The sequence below is a fragment of the Canis aureus genome, chromosome 12, assembly GCF_053574225.1.
Source record: "Canis aureus isolate CA01 chromosome 12, VMU_Caureus_v.1.0, whole genome shotgun sequence".
In the NCBI taxonomy this organism is placed as follows: Eukaryota; Metazoa; Chordata; class Mammalia; order Carnivora; family Canidae; genus Canis; species Canis aureus.
The window spans coordinates 51,693,854-51,719,710 of NC_135622.1; the positions used below are offsets into that span (position 1 = coordinate 51,693,854).

A 25,857-nucleotide genomic window follows, 5' to 3' on the forward strand; every position below is an offset into this window, starting at 1 on the left:
CCTGGATAAAGATCTCAGGGCACTGCTAAGAGGGCAACTTCCTGGCTTGTGTGATCTGACTGATGGGGCCAGTGCCCATTGGGAATCACAGGAGACATAACAGCCTTATGTGGCAGCAAAGCACCTTCCTCAGGAGGATTCAAGTTAATTCACTGCATAAATTTCCTTGATCTGAGGAAGAAATGGGGCTCACATAATTGAACAGTCAGGTTACTCCCCTCAGAGAGGTAAATTTAATTACTTCAACACACATTGATTGACTCTTTGTAAAGTGACCTATAGCCCCCTCTGTTCTTGACAGTTATCGGGCATACTAACAAGCTGCCATCATTCCAAGCCTCTTAACTAACATCTCCACACCCCATTTTCTCCTCCCTTCCTATTCTCCACACTCTCAGACAAAAATGAAAAAAAAAAAAAAAAAAAAAAAAAAAAAAAAAAAAAACAACAACAACTTCCCATGTACTTGTGGGCTCGAGACCAGAGCCACTCAGCTGACCTACCAGGCCCAGCATGCTTTGCCCTGCCTCCTACCAGCCTCACTCAGGCCTCTTTCTTCTGTGTGGCTTCCACTTCAGACTTGTCATGGTCCCTTCAGTGCATGAGCTTCCTCTCACCAGGGCCTTTGCATGTGCTGTTCTCTCTCACCTGTCCTCTGCCCTCTAGCTAGGTGGCACATATTTTTCCTTCAATGTCAATTTAAATCTCACTTCCTGGGAAAAGATTTCATTTTATGTTCTCATACCAACATTCATCACAAATGCAGCTTCCACTTCTTTGTACAGTACTTTGATTAGAGTCAGTGTTTCCCACTAGAGTATAAGTTCATGAGACCAGAGGCTGGGACTTGATTTTTTGCTGACTTTTATTTTTTTCAGGAGGTAGCACAAGACACAGGAAATATGCAAATTAGGAAGAAAGGAAGGTGGGTAGAGGAAGGAAGGATGAGAGGGAAGGAAGACCTGACTTGGGCAGCTCTGGGCAGTGACTTCCAGGCCTTTGGTTGGAGTGACTCTGTGGATGGTGCTGCCATTCCCAGAAACCAACAGGACAGAAGGATCATCACCTTGGTGAGATGATGAGCTCAGTTTGGGATTTACTCCGGGATATCCCACAATGGGAGTTCCATGGGAGATTTCTTTGTTTCTCTGGAGCTTCGGGAATTAAATATTAAAATAAAAATGTCTGCGTCAACCCCTCCAGGTGGACAGGATTGCACAGAACTCTCCTTTCCCTAAAGGAGAGCAGTGGGCTAAAGGTAAGCTCGCACAGAACCCACCTTTAAGTACCTGGCAGAGAGTGAACACCCCTAAAGAAGACAGAGAAAGAATAATCAGAAAACTGCAAAAATCCAGACAGCAAAAATCAAAGACAGCAAGGATAATTCCAGAACAAGAGAAGGACCAAAGCTCGCAGTGGCTGGGAGTGTGGCTGACAGACCAGCGAGGTATGAACTCAAGTGCGCCATAGAGTAACTTTGATGAGGGCAGTTCCAGGAGGGCGATGTGGGGTGTTGGGGGAGCCACACACAGGGGCTGGGAGTAAATGTACAGAAAGAAAGAGAAGGCTGGAGTCATGGCAATTATTTAGAAGCTTGACTCAGGAGCAGAGAGTAAGGTGATAAAAAGAAGGAGGTGGAAGAGTATGGAAAAGATTTGAGTGTTTTTATAGGAAAGAACAGCAAGAAAAGGAGGGGGCGTTAATGACAGGCCAGGGAATGACAGATGGTTGGAAGTCCTAAAGGCAGGTGGAAGGACTAGCATCAAAGGCAGGGGAACTGCCATTCTCCAGTGCCTGGTGCGGGGTCCAGGACCCAGTGGATGATCAATAAATAGAGTGATGAATGAATGACAAACATATAAACGGATAGGCAGGTGAAGAGGCCGGCCTTGAGAAAGGCTGACTTTCCTAGCCTGGAAAGAAAGCAGGATGGGTACAGATATAAATAAATTGCTACAGATTGTGAGTAGTATTGCAAAAAATGCTTTCCTTTTGAATGAACACTTACCTGAGAAGCTATTTGGATTTAGAGAGTGTTGAGAGGTTGAGGCACTTATTACACAGGGACCCCCAATGAGCTTCCCCACTCCCAGTTTTTCCAGGCAGCTGCCATGGATGCCACTGAGTGAACCGGAAGGTAGGGCAGTGTGGGCAAAACTGGCCTTTGAGTCAGGAAGACAGTTTTTAATTCTGTTTAAACTTAATACTTATTTAATTGGGGGAAATCATCTGACCTCTCTGTACCTGAGTTTGTTCTTTGTAGAATGAGGCTAACAATTATCCTTTACTCATGAGATTTTGGTAAGAATGAATATAGTGGGGATGCCTGAGTGGCTCAGCTGTTGAACATCTGCCTTTGGCTCAGAGTGATCCCAGGGTCCTGGGATTGAGTCCTCCTTCAGGCTCCCCGCATGGAGCCTGCTTCTCCCTCCACCTGTGTCTCTGCCTCTCTCTGTGTGTCTCTCATAAATAAATAAATAAAATCTTTAAAAAGAAAAAAAAAGAATGAGTATCTAACACCATGCCTGGCACAAAAATGCTCATAAATTGAAGATATTATTGTTACTGTTGCTTGTGTTGTTGATGCCATTTTTGTTTTGCAGCCAAGAAGCAAGCCCTCTTGTGTCTAAATATTTCATTTAGCAGAAACCTGAGAATCCTTTATGAGATGATTGCCCTGAGTATGCCTGCACATTGTCCCATCAGCAAATTGACAAGCCAGCCAGTGACATATGGGAACCTCTAACTAACTGTGCATAAAGAAATCAGGATATGAAGTCAGGAGAGGCAAAAGCCCCAAAGCCAAGCTCCCACCTGAGTAGGTGAACCAGACATATATGCGAATGACAAAACCAGACTAGGTCGTCAATCATTGTGGGTGTGGGATGACAGATGGTGCAGGTGTCGCATTCTCCCGAACAGCACCTGTCCATATGGGGATTTTGGGGTCCATGAAACCAAGATGGGGTGCTCAAAGTCTTGAAAGAGCAGGGCAAACAGGGTTTTGTACACAAACCAGAGAACAGGAGCAGGATTGCAGGGGAATCTAAGTTGAGAGTCAGGGCAGAAGCCCAAGAGGAGCTGATTGCAAGCAAAGCAGGAGAAGCCAGATGACTGCAGAAAAGCACATTCAAGGTCTCAAGATTGCCCTTGCCAGCACTCATGCATGTGAGATAAAGGGTCAGGACAGATTCCAGGGGCCACTCGCTACACCCAGAAACTGCACACTTAGCATCTCGACTGGATTCAATTTTTCTTCTGCTAACTCATTTTTGTTCTTTCTCATTAATTTCCTGGCATTTTTTAAGCTTATAAGTTAAAGTCCTTTGGGGGGAAGCAGTCATGAATGCATATACCACAATTATTTTCATTCTGTCCTGAAGTATCCTTGTAAACTACTTTCAAACCCACCACCAGCAAATCAGAGTACAAATAATTAAATATATATTTTCTAAGTCTATAACTGTGCATGTTTTCCAATTGATTTTATAGTTGCCAACTTTTCTCCTCCCTATCTAATTCATTCTTATCTTCTTGTTTCTCTCATCTCTATTTCTACTGATCAAAGTCGGTAGGAGGGGTTGAAGCACGTTTGCTGTATGCTACCCCAATTTTGGAGGTGGGGGAGAAATAAGGTGGAATGTCATTAAATAAGTAAGCAAATAAATAAATAGAGCCTGTTTCTATACTAACAATAGATTTACCATTTACAGAGCACCTGCTATTTATTATTTTGTGTCAAGTGCTTTTCATTTCATGTAACCCCCCTGATAACTAAATTAGATGGATTCCATCATCCTCACATGATTGATGGGGAAATCAAAGAAGAAAGTAGTTGCATAGGCCACTCAGCTAGCAAGTGATCGGAATCCAGGATTACCAGACACCCATCACCATCACCCCACCCACCGCCAAGTTTTGGCTTTTTCCTCTAACATGCATGCAAGATGTGTACACGGGTACATACAGACAGCCTATAGAATACCAAATAGTGGAAAGTACTGTAATGTCACAGCAATGTAACCAGATGCCTTGACTTCTCCAGGGAAATCCCTATGCTCAAAGTCTCCCTCCTGGAACTCAGACATGGGGGACCACTACTTTGGGGTCCATCTCAAGGCCATTTCCCAGCTTAGACCACCAATTCACTGAATTGCACATCTCTTGAGAATTTACAAACAGGAATGATGAATACCCGTAGAAGCCTCAAACACACTTCATGCCTCCAAAGAGGGTGCAACTTCACCTCATGTCATCCTTGGCTTCAGACTCATGAAAACTGAGCCCACCATGGGAAAATAAACTTATTCATAGCCTTCTCTGGTAATGCTTATCTTCTCAAAACTGGTTCTAGGCTTGGATACATTGATCATTTTCCTTCATTGTGACCCTGAAAACTGAGAGGGAATATCAGGGAGCACCATCCACTTTCACTCCTGTGGACAGACCAGAAGGGGATGGAGCTGTGGTGTGAAGATACTATGTTCTCTGGCTCACTGCCTGGAATCCCACCATTCAGGATTCTTTCAGCAAAGGAGCCCTACAATCTCTTGGATCTTTATAAGGCCTCTCTGAAAACCAAAATGTTCTTGGAAGGAGAGAAGGTTAGGCCAAATGGCATTAGTTCCCCCCCCTCCCCCAGTTTCTTCTAATCCTAATATTTAGCTTTGACTAATCCCCTATGAGAAAGGGATAAATGGCAGGGATGGGAAGTGTGCCAGGTGAGAAGGTAAAGAGGAGTTGGAAAAGAAGACAAGGCTATGCCCAGAGCTAGCCCTGCCCTCTGCCTTCCTATTCAAGCCCAAATATGATAGGAACTATGAGGTTATGATCTGCTGTGGACTCACTGGGACAGTCTTGACTTAGAAATCCAAAGATGCCTTTTTTTTCCTGGAGTCAATTGTTTTCACTCACTCATTGAACAAATATCCGCTGAGAACCTATTATCCACTCTTTAAAAATCCACAGTCTAATGGAGAAAGACACACCTACACATACATTTTATTGTGCAATGGGAGTAAATACAGCAAGATATAGATAGGTGATAAATGATGAATGAGAGGGAGGAAGAAACTCATTTAGGAGTATTAAGTTTAGTTGTTTTATTTGTAAGGGAGGAGGAGGTAATTTTTGAGCTGATTCATAAAAGGTGAACAGGAGTGAGCTAGTGAGAGAATGGGAGAGAAAGCTTTCCAGAGAGAGGGAGGAGTATAAGCAAAGACATGGAAAATCAGGACACAGTGTGTGTGTTGTAAACATCACTTTTAGTATGGCTGGTTAGTAGAGTATAAGAGGCAGGGAAGGGAAGGTGAAGTCAAAGTGGAGAATGAGGCAGCTCTCAGAGGTCATGTGAGCAGAGTCATGGAGTCAGAACTTCATCCTTGGACAATGGGTATAAGTGATGAATCAAAAGCCCTAGTGACACAATCAGAGAAAGAGAAGTCAGCATGAGCTAGGAGAAGGGAGATGATATGCCTGTGTCTAGGTGGTAAAAATAGGAGAATTAGAGATAAGGAGAACACAAATTGTGAGGTCAAGCCAGGTGCCAGGACTCAAATCCTAGCTCCCTAGTTACTAGTTGTGTGAGTTGTGTGGGCAAGTATGATAACCCCTCTGTTTCTCGGTTTTCTCAATGGTAAAATGAGGATGACAGCAGCACCTTACCTCACGGGGTTGTTATAAAGATTAAATGGATGAATTCATATAAAGCACCAATGCGAAGCACAAGTGCAATATTATTATTGTACAGCTGCCATTCCAAATACAGCAGTATATTTCAATGGCATCTAAATTACTTTAAGAACTCCAGCTTTATTAGATCCACTGATTGCAGACAATTTCCTGAGATAGACTGAAACATTTAACCATGAAGAAATAAAGGACAGTGGCGCCTGGGTGGTTCAGGCAGTTAAGCATGTGAGTCTTGATTTCAGCTCAGGTCATGACCTCAGGGTGGTGAGATCAAGCCCAGTGTGGGGCTCTGCACTCAGGATGGAGTTTGCTTGAAATTCTCTCCCTCTCCCTCTGCCCCTCCTCCTTCTCTTTCCCTCTCTCTCCCTCAAATAAATAAATAAACAAGATCTTTAAAAAGAAAAAATAAGTGAAGGACACACTGCTACAGCTCTATTGTAGAAGTCTGATGCTCAGTGAGGGATAGAAACCCTTGCCAAACTTTTATGGTCCGTGGTGATGACTGTCAACACTCTAATACTGCATTCATGAGGCAGTTATTTTGGGCCCGTGTTGTTTTTAGAATTCCTCGTTGACAGGCAATATTGGATTCAAGAATGTCATCAAGTCTGTAGCTGCTTAAGGAAGATCCCAAGGCTCAGGTGTCTCCTGCTGCATGACACATATGATCATCAGGGAAAGATGGAAAGGTTTGTACCAGTAATCAGTCAGGGATGGAAGAAAGAGGCTGCTCATGACCTCAGAGCAGCATTGGCATTTAACACCATGCTAATGAATCACTATGAATTCATGGTCAGGCAAAGGATGAGGTGGAGAGCAAGGAGACTGCATGCCTGAATCATCTGGTTTACTGTCCACACTATTCAGATTCACTCAATAGATATCAAAGGCTTCCGTTCATCTTAAATAATGAAACCTTAGCCAAGAGTGCCAGATTAGGGAATGGAAAGAGGAGAAAAGTAATGTCTATTGAGCATCTTAATGTGTCCTTAATGTGCATTATCTCAACTATTTAGGCTGTATTAGCTCCCTTTGAATAGTTGAGAAAAGAGGGATTTCAGAGAGGTTAAGCAACCTGACCATGATCACAGAGAAGTAAATAGTGAAGCCAGCTCCTCAACCAAGCTCTGTACCCCAAAGCCTATGTTCTTTTCTTGTTCTATCTTGGGCACCACAGCCCTAGATTCCCATTCTACCACACTGTGAGCTTCTCATGAGCAAGAGAGCTGTGTCCTTTTCATCCACATATCACCCATATATGTATATCTCAAAGTATATCCTTTAATAACTTTTTTTGTTGAACAAATAGAATTAGACATCAAGCACAATCATAGTAAATAATCTGGGTCCTACAAGGCAATTACCAAGAGTAAGCACTCCAGGATCCTTTCCTATCATGCTGGGAACCTGGCACAAATAATCAGATGAGTCCACAAAGTCCCTTATTGACAAGCATCAAAACCCACAGGGCCAGCTGCTCAGAAGAGAGGGCAATTCTACCAGAGGAAGCAAGAATGCACAAGAGAAGGTGGTCCATTTAAAGTCCTTTTATACATCATGCAATATCTTAGGTTTGACTTGGGCTCCCAAGGCTGGTTTATAACTCTTGCTCTGAAATCTGGAATGAAGTCTGATCAGGCGGGCCTACACTGGTCACCAGAAGTCATGGACTCCAACAGCCTGAAAGGTCCAGGTGCCTCCCTATGGGGCTTGCAGCAGGTTGGGCTGAACCAGCTGGTTGGAGTTTAGACTTGTTCTAAGAGGCTGGCTAGGATAGACATTAAATATGGCCTGAAATGAGAAGACACATAGACTGAGGGCATGAGGGCAAACTGGAGTGAACAACAAAGCAATCATTTGCCAAGAGCAAAGGGCAGATGGTGAACAAAAGTGAAAGCTGAGAATCAGGAGCCAGATCGTACCCAGATCCATTAGAAGCTAGAAGGGAGCAGCAAAGAGGGCCTGGGTCTCTGGCTGCCGATGCCATGGAGGGTTGGCAGATCACTTCCATGGGCTGGCGAGGCACCCTAGCCAAGAAGCAAAGGGTATAGCAAACATGAACCATTCTCACCTCTGTCTCTAACAAAGCCAACCTACCCCCTTGAGAGCCTAGAACGGATGCAAAAGGGCTGACCTACACAGAACCCCCAGCAGCTGGGGTGAGATGTATCTGAGATAGCTCGGAAAGCTTTCTCTTGCGAGGCAGCAGGAGACATGAAAGTGAGAACTGTGAGTGCCGACTTCCCACGCCTCATCTGCCCTGTGACACCGTGGACTGCACACCATGACTCTACCCTTGCTTCTGGAATCTGCAGAGGTCGGCCCAGGGAAGGATGAGCCAAGTGTCAACCCAGAGCCTCACACTCTATTCAGCGCGTGATTAGAAGCACACATGCTGGAGTCATCACCATCTATGGAGAGAATCCCTTGCAGCAACAGATTTGCTGACAGAATTTCTGAATCCATCATTAGCTGTTCAGAACCGACGTGGCTATTTCTCGCCAGCGCGCAGGGATGAATGCATGTGCTGTGCATGCTGACAAACATCTTTTACAGTTTATAAATACCACAGCACGTGCTCCCTACTCCAATGGGAATATATCCGGTTTGCTTGCTGCCGACAAGGCACAATTTCATCAGATAATTGCTACTGGAAAAGGAGCTCTGTGTGTGCTTCATACATCTGGCCTTACAGCGCCGTGGCACTTTCCCATAAAATGTATATTCACGTTGGTACTTGGCAGGATTCATTTAGAAAGAAAGCTGTGTTCAAATAAAGCTACACAGCGCTTCAGGAACCAAATGTTCTGTTCATTGATTTTTTTCTTTTTTTAATGATGCAGTAAAATTCATCGTAGACACAAGGGTAGCTGCTTCTTCCCTTTGTCTTTCCTATCAAGGATAGAGGGCCTCATGATAGCTTCTTACTATGAAGTGTTTATAAAACATATGTGAAGCATTTTTACATCCTTACAACCATGAACTCATCGTCCCCTTTCCATACATTGAAAACCCAGGGCTTAGAAAAGTCAGATGGCTTCCCCAAGGCGGGTCAGAGAGACATAAACAGATCTGGAATGCAAACAAAAGTATTCTGACTCCACATCCCGGGCTGTTTCCTTTCTTCAAACTCATTATAATGTCTCAACTACATTATCTATCTTCTGAAAACCCTTACATCCACTTAAAAGCTGCTCCAACATTAAATATGGTTCTTCTATTTTAGATTTATATTTCTTAATGTTAAACTAGCTTCGTGTATTTTCACACATTACTAATTCATAAATTACTTTCCTCCTGACACCTGTAAATGTCTTGACAGTCACCAAATTCTAATTTCATTAATGTACTATAATCGGACAGAAAAATACCTGGTCCTACATAGGTGCCACCTGAGATAAGCCAAAAGGAGTCTTGCATTATAATAATATTTGAAAAACCATTTAGGAAGTGCATGCTGTGTGCCAGGCACTGCACAAGATACTTTATATAGAGAGAAAATTTATTTATTTTATATATATTTTTTTAAGTAAGCTCTATGGCCAGCATGGAGCCCAACAAGGAACTTGAACTATGATCAAGACCTGAGCTGAGATCAAGTGTCAGACACCTAATGAACTGAGTCACCCAGGCACCCCTAGAGAGAGACTATTTAATCCTCATACTATCCCTGTGAGAAGGTCCGTATCAACCCCAAATACCGAGGGTCAGAGATTAAAGAGTTTGCCTATGACCACAGACAAAGCTAGGATTAGAACTCATTTGTCTGACACCAAAATGCATGCTCTTATCCATTCTTCCTTTTTCCTAACCAACGTGATGCATTTGTATTAGCCTACCATTAAAATTAAGGCTTCTCAGTACTGTGTGACCTGGGTGGAGGAAGATGAATATTGATCTCCGAAGATATCCAGGTCCTACCTCTAGAACCTGTGAATGTTACCTTATATGGCAAAAGGGACTTTGTAGATTTGATAAAATTGGGGACCTTGATATGGGGAGATTACCCTGGATCCTAAATGTAATCACAAGTATCCTTAGATGGAAGCAGAGAGAAGTATTACACAGAAGAAGGTGATGTGACTACCGGGGCAGACAGGAATGATGTAGACAACTACGAGAGGCTGGAAGAAACATGGGACAGACTCCACTCAAAGCGTTTCTGGAACGAAAGAGCCTTGGGCAGCCCGGGTGACACAGCGGTTTAGCGCCCCCTTCAGCTCAGGGCCTGGTCCTGGAGACCCAGGATGGAGTCCCACACCAGGCTCCCTACATGGAGCCTACTTCTCCCTCTGCCTCTCTCTCTCTGTGTGTGTCTCTCATGAATGAATGAATGAATGAATGAATGAATGAATGAATAAAATCTATCTATCTATCTATCTATCTATCTATCTATCTATCTATCTATCAAGAAAGAAAAATAAAGAGCCTTGACGGCACCCTATTTTAGCCCTGAAACTCAGTTCAAACTTCTGGGCTCCAGGACTGTGGAATAATAATCTTTTGTTGTTTTAAGCCACCAAGTGTGTGATAATATCACAGCAGCGATAGGAAACTAATACTCAAGAAAGTTTCTTAAACTTTCTACTAAACCACCTACCTTCTTTGGATGTTGGCCAAATTGAGTACCACCTAACAAATACTTTCCTTTCGTTCCTGGGGGAGAAAAGTGAATAGGCTTGAAGAACACAGACATTCCTTGTTCGGGGGCAGTTAGCAGTTGATTCCACCTTTAATGACGGTAACACAAAGACAAATGAACTCTTAAGCACCGTTGGCAACACTTAGCTTAAACTAAGCTTTAATGTGTTCTCTCAGCCTCCAGAGATCTCTAAAAATTGAGGAAAGGGATGCCTGGGTGACTTTTAATCAAGAGTTCAACTCTTAAAAAAAAAAAAAAAAAAGAGTTCAACTCTTGATTTCAGCTCAGGTCATGCTCTCAGAGTCCTGAGATCGAGTTCCATGTCAGGCCCCAGGTGGAGTCAATGCTTGAGATTTTCTCCGTCTGCCTTTTCTCTCTCTCTCTCAAATAAGGAAGTAAGTAAATAAATAAATAAAATCTTTAAAAACCGAGGCAATAGGAATCTGTTTCACATAATTTGAGGGTCTCAGCAGAAATCATTAGTTCTTGAACCTCCCACTTCCCTGTGATGGCTTAACATATAATGTGTAGAATTCTTTTACCTGAACCAGGTGTTCAGAAATGCCAAGTAACTGGAGAGTAGCGGTTATGCAATACCTTCAAAGACTGGATATTGAAAATAGTATTAAAAAATGATTAATTTGGGGGCACCTGGCTGGCTCAGTTGGTAGAGAATGTGACTCTTGATCTCGGGGTTGTGAGTTCAAGCCCCACATTGAGCCTAGGGCTTACTTTAAACAACAACAAAAAAACTTGAAAAAATGAAATTGTTCATTTTTAATTTAACGGCATTACATTTGTGTTTAAATTTTTTTAAATATACTTACTGAAATACTTATGGATTAGATGATATGACTGACATCTGCTTCAAAATAAACTGGAGAGAAGAGGAAGTGAGTTGGAGAAGAAAGGAAATGAGTTTCTAATTAGTTGATAATGTTGAAGCTGGGTGGTAGGCACATGTAGTTACATGATGCTATGCTTATAGCTTTTACATATGCTAGAAATTTTTCATAATAAATTGTAGGGAGGGAAGAAGACAGAGAGGAGGGTGGAACGCACTGTGCTGTGTTCCAGTCTGGATTTGGTCTCTCTGGATACCTCCAGGTCCATGGCTTTGGGTAAGTCACTCCTCTTCCTCATCTGTAAACTGGGGAGGTGGACCTGATGACCTCCCAGGTCCCTCTGAGCTGTTCCATTCATGGCTTTACACAGTGTTTATCCATCCTGTGTGCCTTCTTTCTCAGCTCACCCCTCCTCTTTCCTGTGTTCCTAAACACTTTGGCATTCTCCCTGAGAAGGACAAACTAGCAGATGCCAACAATGACCAAAGGTTAAGCCACCGAGTGATTTTCAAGCAAATCAATTTTATGAATCTATTGATGTTCAAGAAAACTTTTACCCACATCTACCCTCCACCAATTCTAGGGGCCTTTGCTCCTCATGACCAAAGGGAAATAAATGACTCTGCAAATGTTTTAATAACCGAAATTTTAAAGCAAACTAATTCTCTGTGTCCTCAACAGTAATAAAACCCCATTGGTTAGAAATCTACTGACAGAGAATAAGAAAAATTAAAATCTGTTTTTGCTATACAAATTTATAATGTAAACAAAGTGAGAGGGGAACTAGCTAATTTGCAGAAAAGAAAGTGCATTACATAAATGTCTGAGATAGAAAGGATTCCGGTGATTATTACACTTAAATCCAACCTAAGAAAAGAAGCTCAGAGAAGAGTCACCTGGCCTCCTGATGGCACAGCTGGTGAGCTCTGGTGCTGATAACTCCTCCTGAGGCTACCTGATGTCCACTTCTTCCTTAAAGTAGATGTACAGACAGGACCAGTCACAAGTTTGCCTAAGAACTTGAGAAACACCTTTTTGCTAACATAAGGCAAACCCCCTTAATATTTCACTGAATCATATTGGAGCTGCTGTGATTCTAGACAAAAAAAAATGATGGAATAATGACAATTTCATATGGTGCAAATCATCCTTTTCAGAATGTTAGAAAAAGCTTTTCCAACACTATTAAACAACTCCATAAAATAGTACAGGAGTCTCAAAGCACAGAAACCCCACGATGATGGCCCACCATGACCCTCAAGGTGGGCACAATACTAATTGCCCCCAAATTCTAAGTTAAATATAAGATCAACACATGGGGATGAGCTCAGGCATATAAAAAGCAACTGTGACTAATATGGGCATAGTTAAACCTCCACAAGGGAAGAAAAAATGGGATAATCACATTAAAGATGGAAGATCCTTTAACTAAAGAAGGGTGTTGGTTGGCAGAGGGAGGGAAAGAGAAGTCCCAAAGGCAGAGGTTCACAGTGTCTGTGGCTGGGACCCAACCAGTGATAGTGAAGGTGTTCTCCCTAAAACTGCATCAAACTCACCAGGATCTCAGACTAAAGTTCCTGAATAGCTCAGGTGCCACCTCCTCCAGGAAGCTCTCCCTGTCTCTCACACCTATCCACCCACACACATACATGTCAGCTGACTAATTTATCTCCCCATCAGCCTACAGTCTCCCTGAGAGCAAAGACCACATGTCCATCTTTCATTCCCGTGCCCACCTACCCTGAACACACACCCCAGTAAGCACTGGGGAAAGGCCAAATAGAAACATGAGCAAGCTGAGACAATCTCCAGTGGAGGAGGGCTGAGAGGGAGAAAATCAAGGTTGGTGAGATAGGTCCTTGGATGAGTCAATGGCCTTCCAAACCACCAGAGAACTGCTGCTGAAGACGGTAACACAAATCCGAGGACATGGAAGAGGTCACAGGGTACAGATGAAGAGTTTGAAAGAATTAAAAGAGAAAACTCTCCCAAAGTGGCCTGGTCCTGCTCAGTGAACCCCAGTGTCCAGGACTGATCACACAGCAACAGGCAGTGCCAGAGGTAGGTCGGGTTGGCCGGCTTCCTCCCCTGCCCCGCAGTCCCTGCTCCTCTGCCAGCCCCCCTGTGCCAGGGGCCTTTGGCCACTGACTCAACCCTCTGAGAAGGAACTTGCCATCTCACCATATGGAATGAACAAAAGGTGACCTGTATGGAGAGAGGCAGAAATACCATTGCTAGTCTGCTCCAACCATAAAAACTCAGGTGAAGTATGTAGGATTTTAGCCCTCCTTCAGGTCCTACCAGCTGAGAGACATTCCAGAATTCTTGTACGACCATAGTTTCCCACCTGCCACTCAGGTTCAAGGAGACCCTCACAGTCTGCTTCAGCTTCAAGGGCATTCTAGAAAACTCAGCTCTGCAGACCAACATGCCTGCTTTGTGGGTCAGCGAAGGACAGGTACAGAGCCAGCATTTTCCCCCTTTCAATTCACATTCCAGAAAAATCAAAGTCCACCAGTTTGTTGCTCTTCACCCCTCCAGGTGAACTCTGTCCCGATGTGTCCTTAAATCTACTCCCCAACACAGTGGAAGAGGAGACAGCATGATGCCGCGTTCAAAGCACGGGCATCCCAGGGTTCTCAGCCTAAGTTCATTACTCACTGTGTGCACTGGCACCTTTATTGCAAACCTCAGTTTCCTTGTCTTAAAATGCAGACAGTAATAAACCCTTGCTCACAGCAGTGCTGTAAGCAATCGGTGAGATTATATAGGTCGTGCGCTTACATAGAAGCTGATTATTATCATTGCTGTTGCCCTTATTACTATCATCATTACCAAGGTCATTGCTCGTACTATTCTTTTCCTATTCCTATTTCTATAGAAGCAGTCTTCAGCTACTTCACTACTAATTGGGAAATCTTTAATAAAACTGGATCCCAAATTCTATTGCTATGCTTCAAAACTCAATTTACGCCAACATTTGGGGGGAAAAGGAAGATTTTTCAAATGGGCAGGGGATGCCACAAAAGCATGAATAAACCTCCAGATTTAAAAGTGACTATAAACCCTGTTCAGTTATATCCGTCTCAGAAGGCACAGAAACGTTAAAAGGAGAGATGAGTCAGAGTTCTCTTCATCAGATAACCTACAGGCGACGTCCTTCTTTCAATGAAATGCATCTGCAAACATAGGAAGTTGGGTAATAAATCCACGTGGCTTTTTCATTCAAAAAGATCTCAGGGAAAGAAACTCAGTCTGACAGCATGAGTTAGAGTCACCATACATCTCCAAAATTAAGATGTGAGCTAAATTCTCTCCACATGGGATAGAATTGCTCTGTCCCTGCTCTGGAAATGAGTATGTATGTTTTCTTTCATTGTGAGGGGCTTTTATATAAGATGCAGACATTACTGTCTCGAAAGCTATTTTCAAACGGTGGCTCATGTTATAGTTGGTGGCATCACGCTCTCCAGTGATTAAAGCTTCACTCCTCTGGCCATAGTTAATCACATCTGTGTGTGTGTGCAGCATTTCTCCTTTCTTCTACTCACTGAGTGTATTGCTGCCTGTGAGTGTGGGGGTTCACTCTGTTCTGCGTAATTTTCAGGTGATGAGATGTTATCTCAGCAGGAGAAATTATAAAATACAAAATACATCCCGGAAGTTTAACTGTAAGGGCACATGCTTCATTCATATATGCTACCTTGAGTATGTCCTAAACGTGTACATGTTTAATCAGTTTACACGGGACAGCCTGGTTTTGTCTCGGACCTGGTCCTTCTCCCTGCCAACTACCACCAGTCTACTAAACAAAAGAACTAGCCCATCATTAAGGTTTACTCAAAATCCAGAAAAGAACAGAAAAGACTCTTGATACTCCAAAGAGCATGTCCCTTCCAAACCACTTGTGAACATACTCAATGTACTTACTTGACATCAACACATACAACCAAGACATTCTCCATACTGAATTAGGCAAGTTTATTAGGCTTCTAGTTTCCATGTCTAGAACATGAACATGGATTTACATGCATTGTCTCATTTTGTGGATCTTACATGCATGTAGTCTTCAGTCAGCTGGGCCTTTGATTCTACTTGTCAGTAATTTACAGTTAGCTCAATGTGAGTAGATGACAAACACAGAATGATACAGAAGCCGTAGCAATAAATCCCACCCGATACCGTTTACCTTTTTTCCAAAATCCTATCACAACTCTCTTGTAAAAAATAAATTTCAGAACAAGGCATTTAATTCACTTCACTGAGAAAAATAAAGAAGATTCTATCATTTTGGAGCAATGAATGTCCAACTATGGCTGAAAGGTACACCCTGAGAATTAAATGATTTTAACGAACCCATTGAGGTTTATAAAGCTGTGTTAACCTAACATTAGGAAGGGACACAAGATAACAGGCACGAACGTCCCCGCTCATTTTGCTGTGCAATTTTCCAAGGATGCTGTGTTATAGACATCCTCGTTGTCTTCAATGCTCGAAGCATCTGTGGAATCGGGATCGCTCACCACGATTCCGACAGAAGAGAGACTGGTAATGAAGGCGTGCATCCGCTGTGCATAAATATCCCTAATGTTGAAGTAAGGTAGCTCCTGACACTTCTCTGGTGGGTCCTCGTTGCACTGGTCCACGTCAATATCCTTCTGCTTCTGGTAGTACTTGGAAAACTTGTTGAAGATAATGGTGATGGGAAGGGCCACCACCAAGATGCCACAGATGATGCACGTGCTGGCGATAAGCTTCCCGGCCAAGGTGACTGGGTGGGTGTCTCCATAGCCCACAGTAGTCATGCTGATGGTGGCCCACCACCAGCAGATGGGGATGCTGGTGAGGCTGGACGTGTGCTCATCTTTCTCCACAGAGTAGATGAGCACAGAAAAGATGGAAATGCCCACAGAGAGAAAGAGAAGCAGCAGCCCGACTTCATGGTAGCTGTGTCTCAGCGTGGCCCCTAGAGACCGAAGTCCTACCGAGTGCCGGGCAAGCTTGAGAATTCGGAAAATCCTCATAAGCCTGAGGATCTGGACCACCTTGCCCATGTTCTCAATGTCCTCACTCTCCTCCTCCTTGGTGTCAACGGCCAAGGTGGCATAGAAGGGAATAACGGAGACGAAGTCAATTATGTTCAGAGGGTTCTTCCAGAATTTCTTTTGACAGGGGGCAGCAACCAGCCGAATGGCAAGCTCGCCAGTGAACCAAGCGATGCACGCGATCTCCACGCCTTCCAGCACGGGGTCATCCACCTCCCCATCCTCGTTCTGGAACTCCGACATGCTGTGGACACACATGGCCACAATGGAGGCCAGCACCACGCTCAAGGACGAGATGGCAATGAGCTTGGCAGACAGGCAGTGGGCGGGGTTTTCCATTCGAATCCAGATCTTCTTCCGGAGCTGACCAAATCGCAGCTGCTCAAACTTCTCCAGCTCCTTCTCAAACAGAGACGACTCTTCGAAGGAGGAGTCGGTACTCACGTCGTTGCTCTTCTGGTCCCAGTCCCTCTCGTGGTTTTCCTCCTTGCGCTCCTGGTAGCGATTACTGCAGCAGGAGTCGATGAAGAGCTCGTTGATGCCCCAGTACTCGATCTCCTGGCAGAAGGAGAACACGCACAGCTCCTCCATGACGTGCAGCTTCCCCGTGTAATAAAAATTCAGGACGTATCTGAACAAGGAGGGGTTCCGATCGAAATAGTACTCCTTGTCGGCCACGCTGTAGTCATCACACAGCTCCAGGATGGCCTCTTCCGAGTGGCAGGTGAGCAGCTTTCCCAGTCTGGTGTGCGGAAACCGCAGCAGGGTGCTTTGGTCCACGGACTGCTTAAAGCCCCCCACGTTCAGGTTGACAAGTTCCTCGTCTTGTCCGGGGCGATGGAAAAACTCACCAAACACCATGGTGGATACGGGAGGCAGGGAGCTGGACGGGAAGGGAGATGAGGCAGTTCACGCTGCACCTGGAAGGAGCACAAGACGGCATTAGCACTGTCCCACCGGGCCTTGCCAGGCTTATTTTTAATCTGCCCTTTCCGGGATGATGGGCTGCACGGAGAGCAGAGCAGGAAAGGGGACAAAAAGACAAAAAAAGAGTAAGGGATACAGCATTATGCATTCGGACTCGGAGGAAATCAAGACAAAACAGGTTGTTTTTCAAAAACTAGGCTTGGGAGATCCATGGTTTTCGGAAACAGAAGACTGCCAGATTATTTTCACGAACCTGAATTCCTCTTTTTTTTATTTTGCTAAGCATCTAAAAGTTACCACCCGCCTCCCCACCTCCCCCCCCTAAAAAAAAAAGCAATGCATGGATCACTTACACAATACAAGCATCTCCAGTCTCAAGCACGAGGCTTCTGCATTTGGGAATGCTCGGTCCAGACGTGACAGGCTGGTTGCCGCCTGGCTCGTAGCTCCCCTCTCCCTGCGCCCAGGGCTCAATCATGCACCCTCACAAACAGCTCTCCCCTCTGCTCTGACCCCCACCCCCAACCCACGCATGACTGGGGGCTCGGCTCCTACAGCTTTCCCCCCTTCTCCCATGTGTCACTCCTTTAAGAGAAAGCCCTATCCCTATGTTTGGATGCGGACAATCAAGAGGATATAATTATCTCCCTGTCCTTAAGTCCCCTACATCTTAAAGATATAGTTACACTTAATGGGATGGTGTTTCAGGTACTTCCACAGGGAAGAAAGTGACTTGGGAAAACCTCCATAAGTTAATTGCACTATCAGTTTCCTGACACAAACGGGCTTCTCTCCCACCTGCTTCCTCTCTTCATAGACCGTCCCCTACACACTCCCAATTGCTCCATAGATACCAATTCTATACTGGTCCAGCCCATACTGCCTGTTTCTAGTTGTGACACAACTGGGATGCACCAGATCTATTTCTCAGAGAGAAAGTAATAGCTTTTAACCATCACTCAACACAACGGTGCTTCCTCAGAGCAAATGGTGCAGATCAAAGGTAGGAGATTGTCAAATACTAAGCTCCTACAGGATACTATTAGATGCTTTGTAGACATGATATCATCTCATCCTTCTAACACTTTACAGAAGGTGTACAGAAAAATGGATACTCAGAGAGGTTGAGTCAAAGATCACAGGATAGATAAATGGTAGAGTCAAGATTTAAACCCAGGCTTGATTAGCCCCAAACCCATTATATTTCCACTACATACTCCCTCTCCGCCACTTTCTCCCGGATTATAATCCAGTAATCCAGTGTGGGAAGTGCTATAACAGAAATGAGGCAAGCAGCTTTGGCATTTTTGAGAAAAGAGCATTGACCCTTGTTATTGGTTATATTTGGCTCAAACGCTAAAGGTTCAAGCAGAGTTGACCACATGAGGGGAAAGGGCATTCCCAACAGCGGGCAAGAAAGGGTGGACAGAAGCCAGACTGGGAGGAATCATGTATATCAGTCTACAGAGTCTGGACTTTACCTGTAGGCAAGACCACTAAATGGTCTTAATCAGTGATTGAACACCGTCTTCTCTGTGACTGTGACCTAGAAAGAACCGCTGACGGCAGTGTGGGAATTTGCTGGGGGGGCAAAGGCCAGGGTCAAGGAGACTGGGCTGCAACAGAACAGATGAGAGGAAGGGAGAGGCCCCAACTCATACAGCAGTGGTGTGTATAAAGAAGTGACAAAAATCAAGAAAAGTTTCTAATGTTGACTCAGCAGTACTTGGTGACTTGAAAAATAGAACAGGAAAGTGGAAAGGCAAATGGAAGATGCATTTTCTACTCTGTGCAGGTGGCTGATGTGGTGACACGATCAGAGGAGGCAAAAAAGTCAGGAAGAAATTTTTTGCCCCTATGCTTATGAAAAGCCAAGGCTATAAGCGAGACAAGAGATTCCACCTCTGAGGAACACACCAGAGGACACAGCCTCAAAGTCCAGCCCTCTGTCATCCACCCCAGTAGGAAGCCTACTGTCACAAAGCATGCATGGACATTTGCTCTCGAGACACTAACTGAATGTGTTCCCATGAGTGTGTTCCCATGAAACCAGAGACCATAGCAGAGCTTGACATACCAGTTAAAAGGTTTGCTGACCTCTTCAAAATACTTGGGTTTTTTTCTGCCTCAGCTTTCTATTTTTAGCTAGATATCTTCTTTGAAGGGCCTAAATCAGAGCTCATGTCTTGGTCCAAATATTTATGGAACCTCAGATCCCTGAAAGCAGGCTTGTGCTCATGGCCAGTATAGTAGTAAACCGTTCCAAGGAGCTAGTTTTAGCTAAGCTGGCATGAAGATTTTAATGGACATTTTCTTCGGGTGGCTTATTTTTCATGGCGGCTATTCTGGAGAGCCACAGTGATAGAACACCAGTGTCTGCCTTCATGACCCACCTGCAGAAGATGGTCTCATAATCAGAGAGTGTGTCATCCATTTCCTGGGCACCCTGCAGTCACTTTTCGAAAGAACACTGTTATCACCCTTCATGTCAGTCTTCCTACTCTGTCCTCCTTGCTTTTTAATCATTCTATGCTGGTGAAAGAGAGCCCACTATGAGGCCCATTCATGTCACAAAGTCTAATCAGAAAAGCAATATACATCATAAAATAAGGGGCTGCTTGTTGTGGGGCCTTCAGCAGAGAGAAAAAAGGAAAGCATCTCTGGATCAGATCGAATGCTTGAACTCGGTGTCCAAGCTGAGACTTTCCAAGGCATGGTGGCCAGAGGCTGAGGTTGGTTTCCTTGCCTGTGTCTATCCCACAGGAGCCGACAGGGGGCAGGAAAGAAGGAGTTCCACCTCTACCTTCTGTAGCTGGGTTCCCCGGCATGCAGACCATTCCTTGCCAATTACAAACATTCCTTCTGTCATTTGGCCCTCACTACCACCCTGGGATTTTGCCAATGAGGAGGCAGGATCAGAGGAGATGAGTGGGCATAGTACAGCTATTAAGGGTTAGATCAGAGGTGCAAGCCCTACTGACTCCAGGGCTTCCTACAGCATGCTGCCTCACACATCCAAAATGACATAAAGAAAGAAAGGCAGATACTGAGCATCATTATTTCTATGATTCCTATTTCAGACCAGCATCTATTTAACAGCCATCCATTTACTCCTATCCAGAAAACATTTACTAGATCAAAGGTATATTTATACATACCTATGTATATTTATGATATATACGAATGACACATTTATAATTCATTTATAATATACATTTCTTTATATATGTAAGCATATACATATTTATATGTGTATTCATAAGTACATAAATAAACTTTAAAGACATTACAGCATTTTCTATATGCATGTTCATGTGATCTGTAATCCAAAAATTGAACTGCATGCTCTATTAATGAGTCTGTGGGGAAGCAGGGGAGGGAACAGGGGCAGTGGGATGCAAAATGAAGGAGAACCCTTTTGGAAGAGAATGTGGAGGGGAATTTGACAAGCAAAACTGTATAGGCACTTACCCTTTGCTCCAGCAATCTCTCTTCTAGAAATCTCTCTCAAAGAGAGACAGACAAAAATTCAAAACACTTGCATAACTGGAAACAATCCAAATATCCATCAATAGAAGACTGGCTAAATAAACTAGGGTCTATCTCTATATATGCAATGGAGAGATTTCTAGGATATATTACTTAAGTAGAGGGAAAATATGTGCGTATATATTCATCCATATACATAAACATACGTATACACACATACACACATGCTTACAAAGAGAAAAAGAAACAGCAGAAGGACAAATTGAAAATGAACAAACTGCTTCCCTGTATGGGAAGAGGGGGAACAGGGTAGAGGCGACAGTGTTGGAAGCTGGACTTGGGAATCGTGTAAATGTTTTACATAATTATGAAACAAAATTAAATAAAAAAGAAAAAGACAATCCCTAAAAATTTAACATTGCTGTGTATCAAGTGGGTCATTAACCTCAGAGAGATAAATTATTTGCAGATTTTTAAAATATAATTTTAATAATTTGTACAACCATAGTGGTATACATTCCTAGGACAAATAAACCACAGAAATCTTGAGATAATTTTAGTATTCATATCGGTATAATTATTCTACAGCTTTTCTGCACACACACATAGGGCAAAGCAAATAAATGATTATGTTTATGTTATGAAGAACCTTCAAGGTTTTGAGTGCCAAACTAAAGAAAATACACAAATATAAAAATCAAAGAAATTAAATAAAAATCCAGTGATCCTAAATTTGAATTGGAAATAGCATTATTGGGGCACTTGGGTGGCTCAGTCAGTTGAGCATCTGCCTTTGGCTCAGGTCATGATCTCAGGGTCCTGTAATCGAGCCCCATATTGGGCTCCCTGCTCAGCAGGGAGTCTGCTTCCCCCTCTCCCTGCTTTTGTGCTCTAGCGCTCGCTCTCTCTATATATCTCTCCCCTCTCCCTTTCTCTCTCCCTCTCAAATAAATGAATAGAATCTTTTTCAAAAAAGGAAGAAAGATGGACAGCCCAGATGGCTCAGCGGTTTAGCGCCACCTTCAGCCCAGGGCCTGATCCTGGAGACCTGGGATGGAGTCCCACATCGGGCTCCCTGCTTCTCCCTCTGCCTGTGTCTCTGCCTCTCTCTCTCTCTCTCTCTCTCTCTCTCTGTGTCTCATGAATAAATAAAACCTTTAAAAAAAGGAAGAAAGAAAATAGCATTATGAACTGATAAATTAACTTTTCCTAAAAGAAAATTTTATTTTCACTGAATGAGCCTAGAACAAAGTGAACAGCTCTAGGGGATGCTGTGAGGCATCACTTATATCTCCCCTTTAGGACTGAGCCACTCATTCTCACACCTGATGAAAGTGTTAATAGCAAAGGGCTCTCAATTAAATCCCTCTTTGGGAATCACTCTCAGCCAAAGAGAGCTATCTTGCCCAAGGTCATACTCTTTTCTCTGGTTAGTTCATATCCAGTGACTTATGTATATGAGGGGGCTGTAAAGACTCAGCGCCTTTTTCTCAAGGTAGGAACCCAGCTCCAGAATTCCCAGAGGATCAACTAAGATTTCTGATCCAACCTCGTCACAGTTCAACTCTTCTCCTTGCCTGATTCTCCTTCCTTCATTTCTGGCTGGTATTGGTCCCAAGGGCACCTCCTAACAAACCTACACATAAATCTCTGCCTCAGGCTATTTCCCTGGGAACCCAACTGAAGAGGCCAAGTCAAGAGCAATGAACATCTCAAGTTTGTGCAGATTAGAGCATTAAAATACAATTTCTCACTAAAACAAGGGCTCCTTAGAGAAATAGCCAATCCCTGGTCTGGGGTAAGAAATACCCAAGATAAGCCTGGCCTATCATGTTATATTAGAAAACAAGGAAGCTATCAACAAGGACAGGGAAAGAATCAAAAGGACTCAGAAAAAAATTTTTTTAAAATCTCCGATGGACTGGACTATGTCAAATATGTTAAAATCTCTGAGTTCATAATAATATTTTTTTAAAGAAAGAAATAAATACATTGGTCCTCTTTGGGGGCTATTAGAGTATCAACTCACTCTTCTGGAGTGTGAGGAGAAAAAAAGAAAATCAAACATTTATCCTGTTTTCCTGTATGAATTATACCTTAGAAGAACCATATAGTAGTTAAAAAGGGAAACTTTTCCTTACAAAAATATTCTAATAACTCAAAAATAATAGTAACAGAAACAATTAAAATAGTATACTAGAAAATATATATTTATATTGAAAAACACAAAGAGTTTGAAAGTAAAAGCATGAAAATTGTAATCAAGAGAGCAGCATTGACTATACTGATGCCACATAAAATAAAATTTAAGACAGAAATTATTACCAGAGCCAAAGAACATTTTATAAAAATAATCAATTGAGAAGACATAAAAATTATAAATATAGATGTACCCAGCAATTAAGTTCCAAAATTCTATCTCTATTTGTAGATGGCACGATCATGTATACAGAAAATCCTATGGAATACATAAAAAATATTAGAACTAATAATAAAGTCATCATTGTTGCAGAATATGAAATCAATATACAAAAATCAATTATATTCCTATACACTAGCAATGAGAAAGCCAAAATAATGAAAATTAAAAAACAATTCCAGTTATAATAGCATCAAAATTTATTAAGAATAAATTTAACAAAAGTGGTAAAAATTTGTGCCAAAACTACAAAATACTGTTGAAGGAAATAAAAGAAGACATAAATAAATGTAAAGACACCCCCGAATAGCTGTACTCCCCAAATTAATTAGATTCAACACAATTCCTATCCAAATATTTGCTGCCTTTTTCTTTTCAGAAATTGACAGCTGATTATAAAATTCCTATGGAAGTACAAGAAACCCAAAATAGCCAAATAATCTTGAAAGAAAACAAAGTCAGAAGACTCATACTTCCTGATTTTAAAACCTGCTACAAAGCTACAGTAATTAAGACAGGGTAGAGTTGGCACAGGATAGACAGGTAGATCAAGAAAACAGAATTAAGAAATCCAGAAATAAGTCCATATTTACAGTCAACTGATTTTCAACAAGGATGTCAAGACAATTCAACAGGGAAAGAATAATCTTTTCAATAAATGGTATTGGGAAAATTGGATAGCCACATGCAAAAGAATAAAACTGGATGCCTACCTCACATCATATATAAAAATTAATTTATCAGTTGATCAGAAACCTAAATATAGATGCCAAAACAATAAAACACTCATAAGAAAACACAGGCATACATTTTTGTGACCTTGGATTAAAATGACTTCTCGGATATGAAACCAAAATCACAATGCAATAAAAAGAAAAATAGATAAACAGACTTCATCAAAATTAAAAAATGTTGCGCTTCAAAGGACACTATCAAGTCAAAGGACAAGTAACAAGAAAATGAAAGGACAACCCCCATGATGGAAGAAAATATTTGCAAATCATTTATCTGATAATGATCTAATAATAATAATATAAGCAATTTACTATAATGCAACCATTAGTGAGGATATGCAGAAATCAGGACCCTCCTATATTATCCAGGGTAATGTAAAATGGTACAGCCATGTTGGAAAACAGTTGAGCCCATTTCTGAAAAAGTTAAACACAGAATTAGCATATGATCCGACAATTCCACTTCTAAGCATATTTCTGAGAGAACTGAAAACATATGTTCAAACAAAACGTACACATTACTGTTCATGGCAGCATTATTCCTATTAGCCAAAGAGGGAAAACAACCCAAATATCCACGTCCATTAACTGAGGATGTTGTTTTGTTGATCCATTCTATCCATTGAATGGATAGAATCTTATTTGGCCATAAGAAGGAATGGAACACTGAAACTACAAGATGGATGAACTTTGAAAACAGAAGACAGACCAAAAAACGCCACATACTGTATGATTCCGTTTATATGAAATATCTAGAATAAGCAAACCATAGAAAACAGATTAGCGGTTGCTAGGGGTTAGGAGGAAGAGAGACTAGGGTGTGACCAAATAGGTATGTGTTTCTTTTGGGGGTGATAAAAATGTTCTGGAATTAGATGGCTGTACAGCTTTATGAATATATTAAGAACCACCGGATTATGCATTTTATAAATTTTATTGTAAGTGAAGTATATCTCAATAAAACTGTGATTTTATTTAAAAAGGATCCCAGCTAATGAAGAAGGAATGAGAGAATTAAAATCTCTCTATTTTGCAAGTCATCAGGAAATAATGGACGTAGGCTGCTAAAACCCAGATAAAAAGCTGATGGGGCACTTTATCACAGCCACATCAGAATGACAATACCCCAGCCAGCTGATCAAGCCTCAAGTAACAGAAAGAAACAAGACATGACATGCCTCTTGATGGGAGTTTATATACACAATTCTGCAGAATTTCAACAACAACAAAAAATCAGGCCTGAGTTTTATGGAGAGTCTAGATCTGCCATTTGAAATCAGATAGAGATTTCAGAGGAACATGTGCGATGACACAGCAAAATCCAGACTGAGGGAAAACTACAGGACAAACAGCACAGACCAGATAAGCGACGTACCAAATAGATCCAATGTGTGGGCTTTGTATGAATCCTGATTTTTAACTAGCCAAATGCTTAAAAAATATATATAAAAACAGGGACATTTGGGTACCAAAGAGATACTTGATAAAAGAATTATTGTTCATTTTTCAATGTGCTGATGGTATTGGCATTCTGCTTTTTAAAAGAATCCTTATCTTTTGAAAATATATACTACAATTTTACAGATAAAATTCTACCACGTTTGGGATCCATTTCAAAATAATCCATGAAAGGGGGGTGACAGAGCCAGGAGGTAGGGGGTTGGGGGGCGGTGGGGGAGATGTATCTGTTCATACAAGATATGGTCATAAATTGATCACTGTTCAGCTGGGTGATGGGTATGTAAGTTTAATGTATTAGTCTCCCTATTTTTGTACATGTCAAAATTCCCCATCAAAACTGTTTCAAGAAAAATTTACTAAGCCTTTTTTCAGGCCACGCACTGTAGTAAGTGCTTTCTTATGCACTACTGTCCACCCTTGGATTCCCAGCAACCCAGGCAGTACCCGGGCACTAGGAGGCGATGAGAAAGCATCACTGAATGAACGAATAATTTCTTTTAATTCTTTAACAGTCCTAAGGGGTCAATCTTATACCCCATGTTGCAAAGAGGGACATTCAACACACAGAGTCTGACCAACATTATCTAGCTTTTATGTAGCACTC

At 42.4% G+C, this 25,857-nt stretch overlaps 1 protein-coding gene across 9 annotated transcripts in view; it reads right to left on the reverse strand.

Moving 5' to 3' along the window:
* Positions 1 to 15,135: 15,135 nt before the first annotated feature.
* The window catches only part of KCNS3 (potassium voltage-gated channel modifier subfamily S member 3), a 41,140-nt gene continuing 30,418 nt past the window's right edge, over positions 15,136 to 25,857 (reverse strand). For 7 of the 9 annotated variants that reach the window (XM_077844050.1, XM_077844048.1, XM_077844053.1 and 4 more), the window contains exon 3: positions 15,136 to 17,143. In XM_077844050.1, the coding sequence (XP_077700176.1) occupies positions 15,609 to 17,084 (1,476 nt within the window). In that variant the 5' untranslated portion in view covers positions 17,085 to 17,143 and the 3' untranslated portion in view covers positions 15,136 to 15,608. Of the gene's footprint in view, positions 17,144 to 17,503; positions 17,635 to 19,543; positions 19,658 to 25,857 lie in introns of those variants that run through there. The other 2 variants (XM_077844055.1, XM_077844056.1) reach the window with 2 other exon arrangements.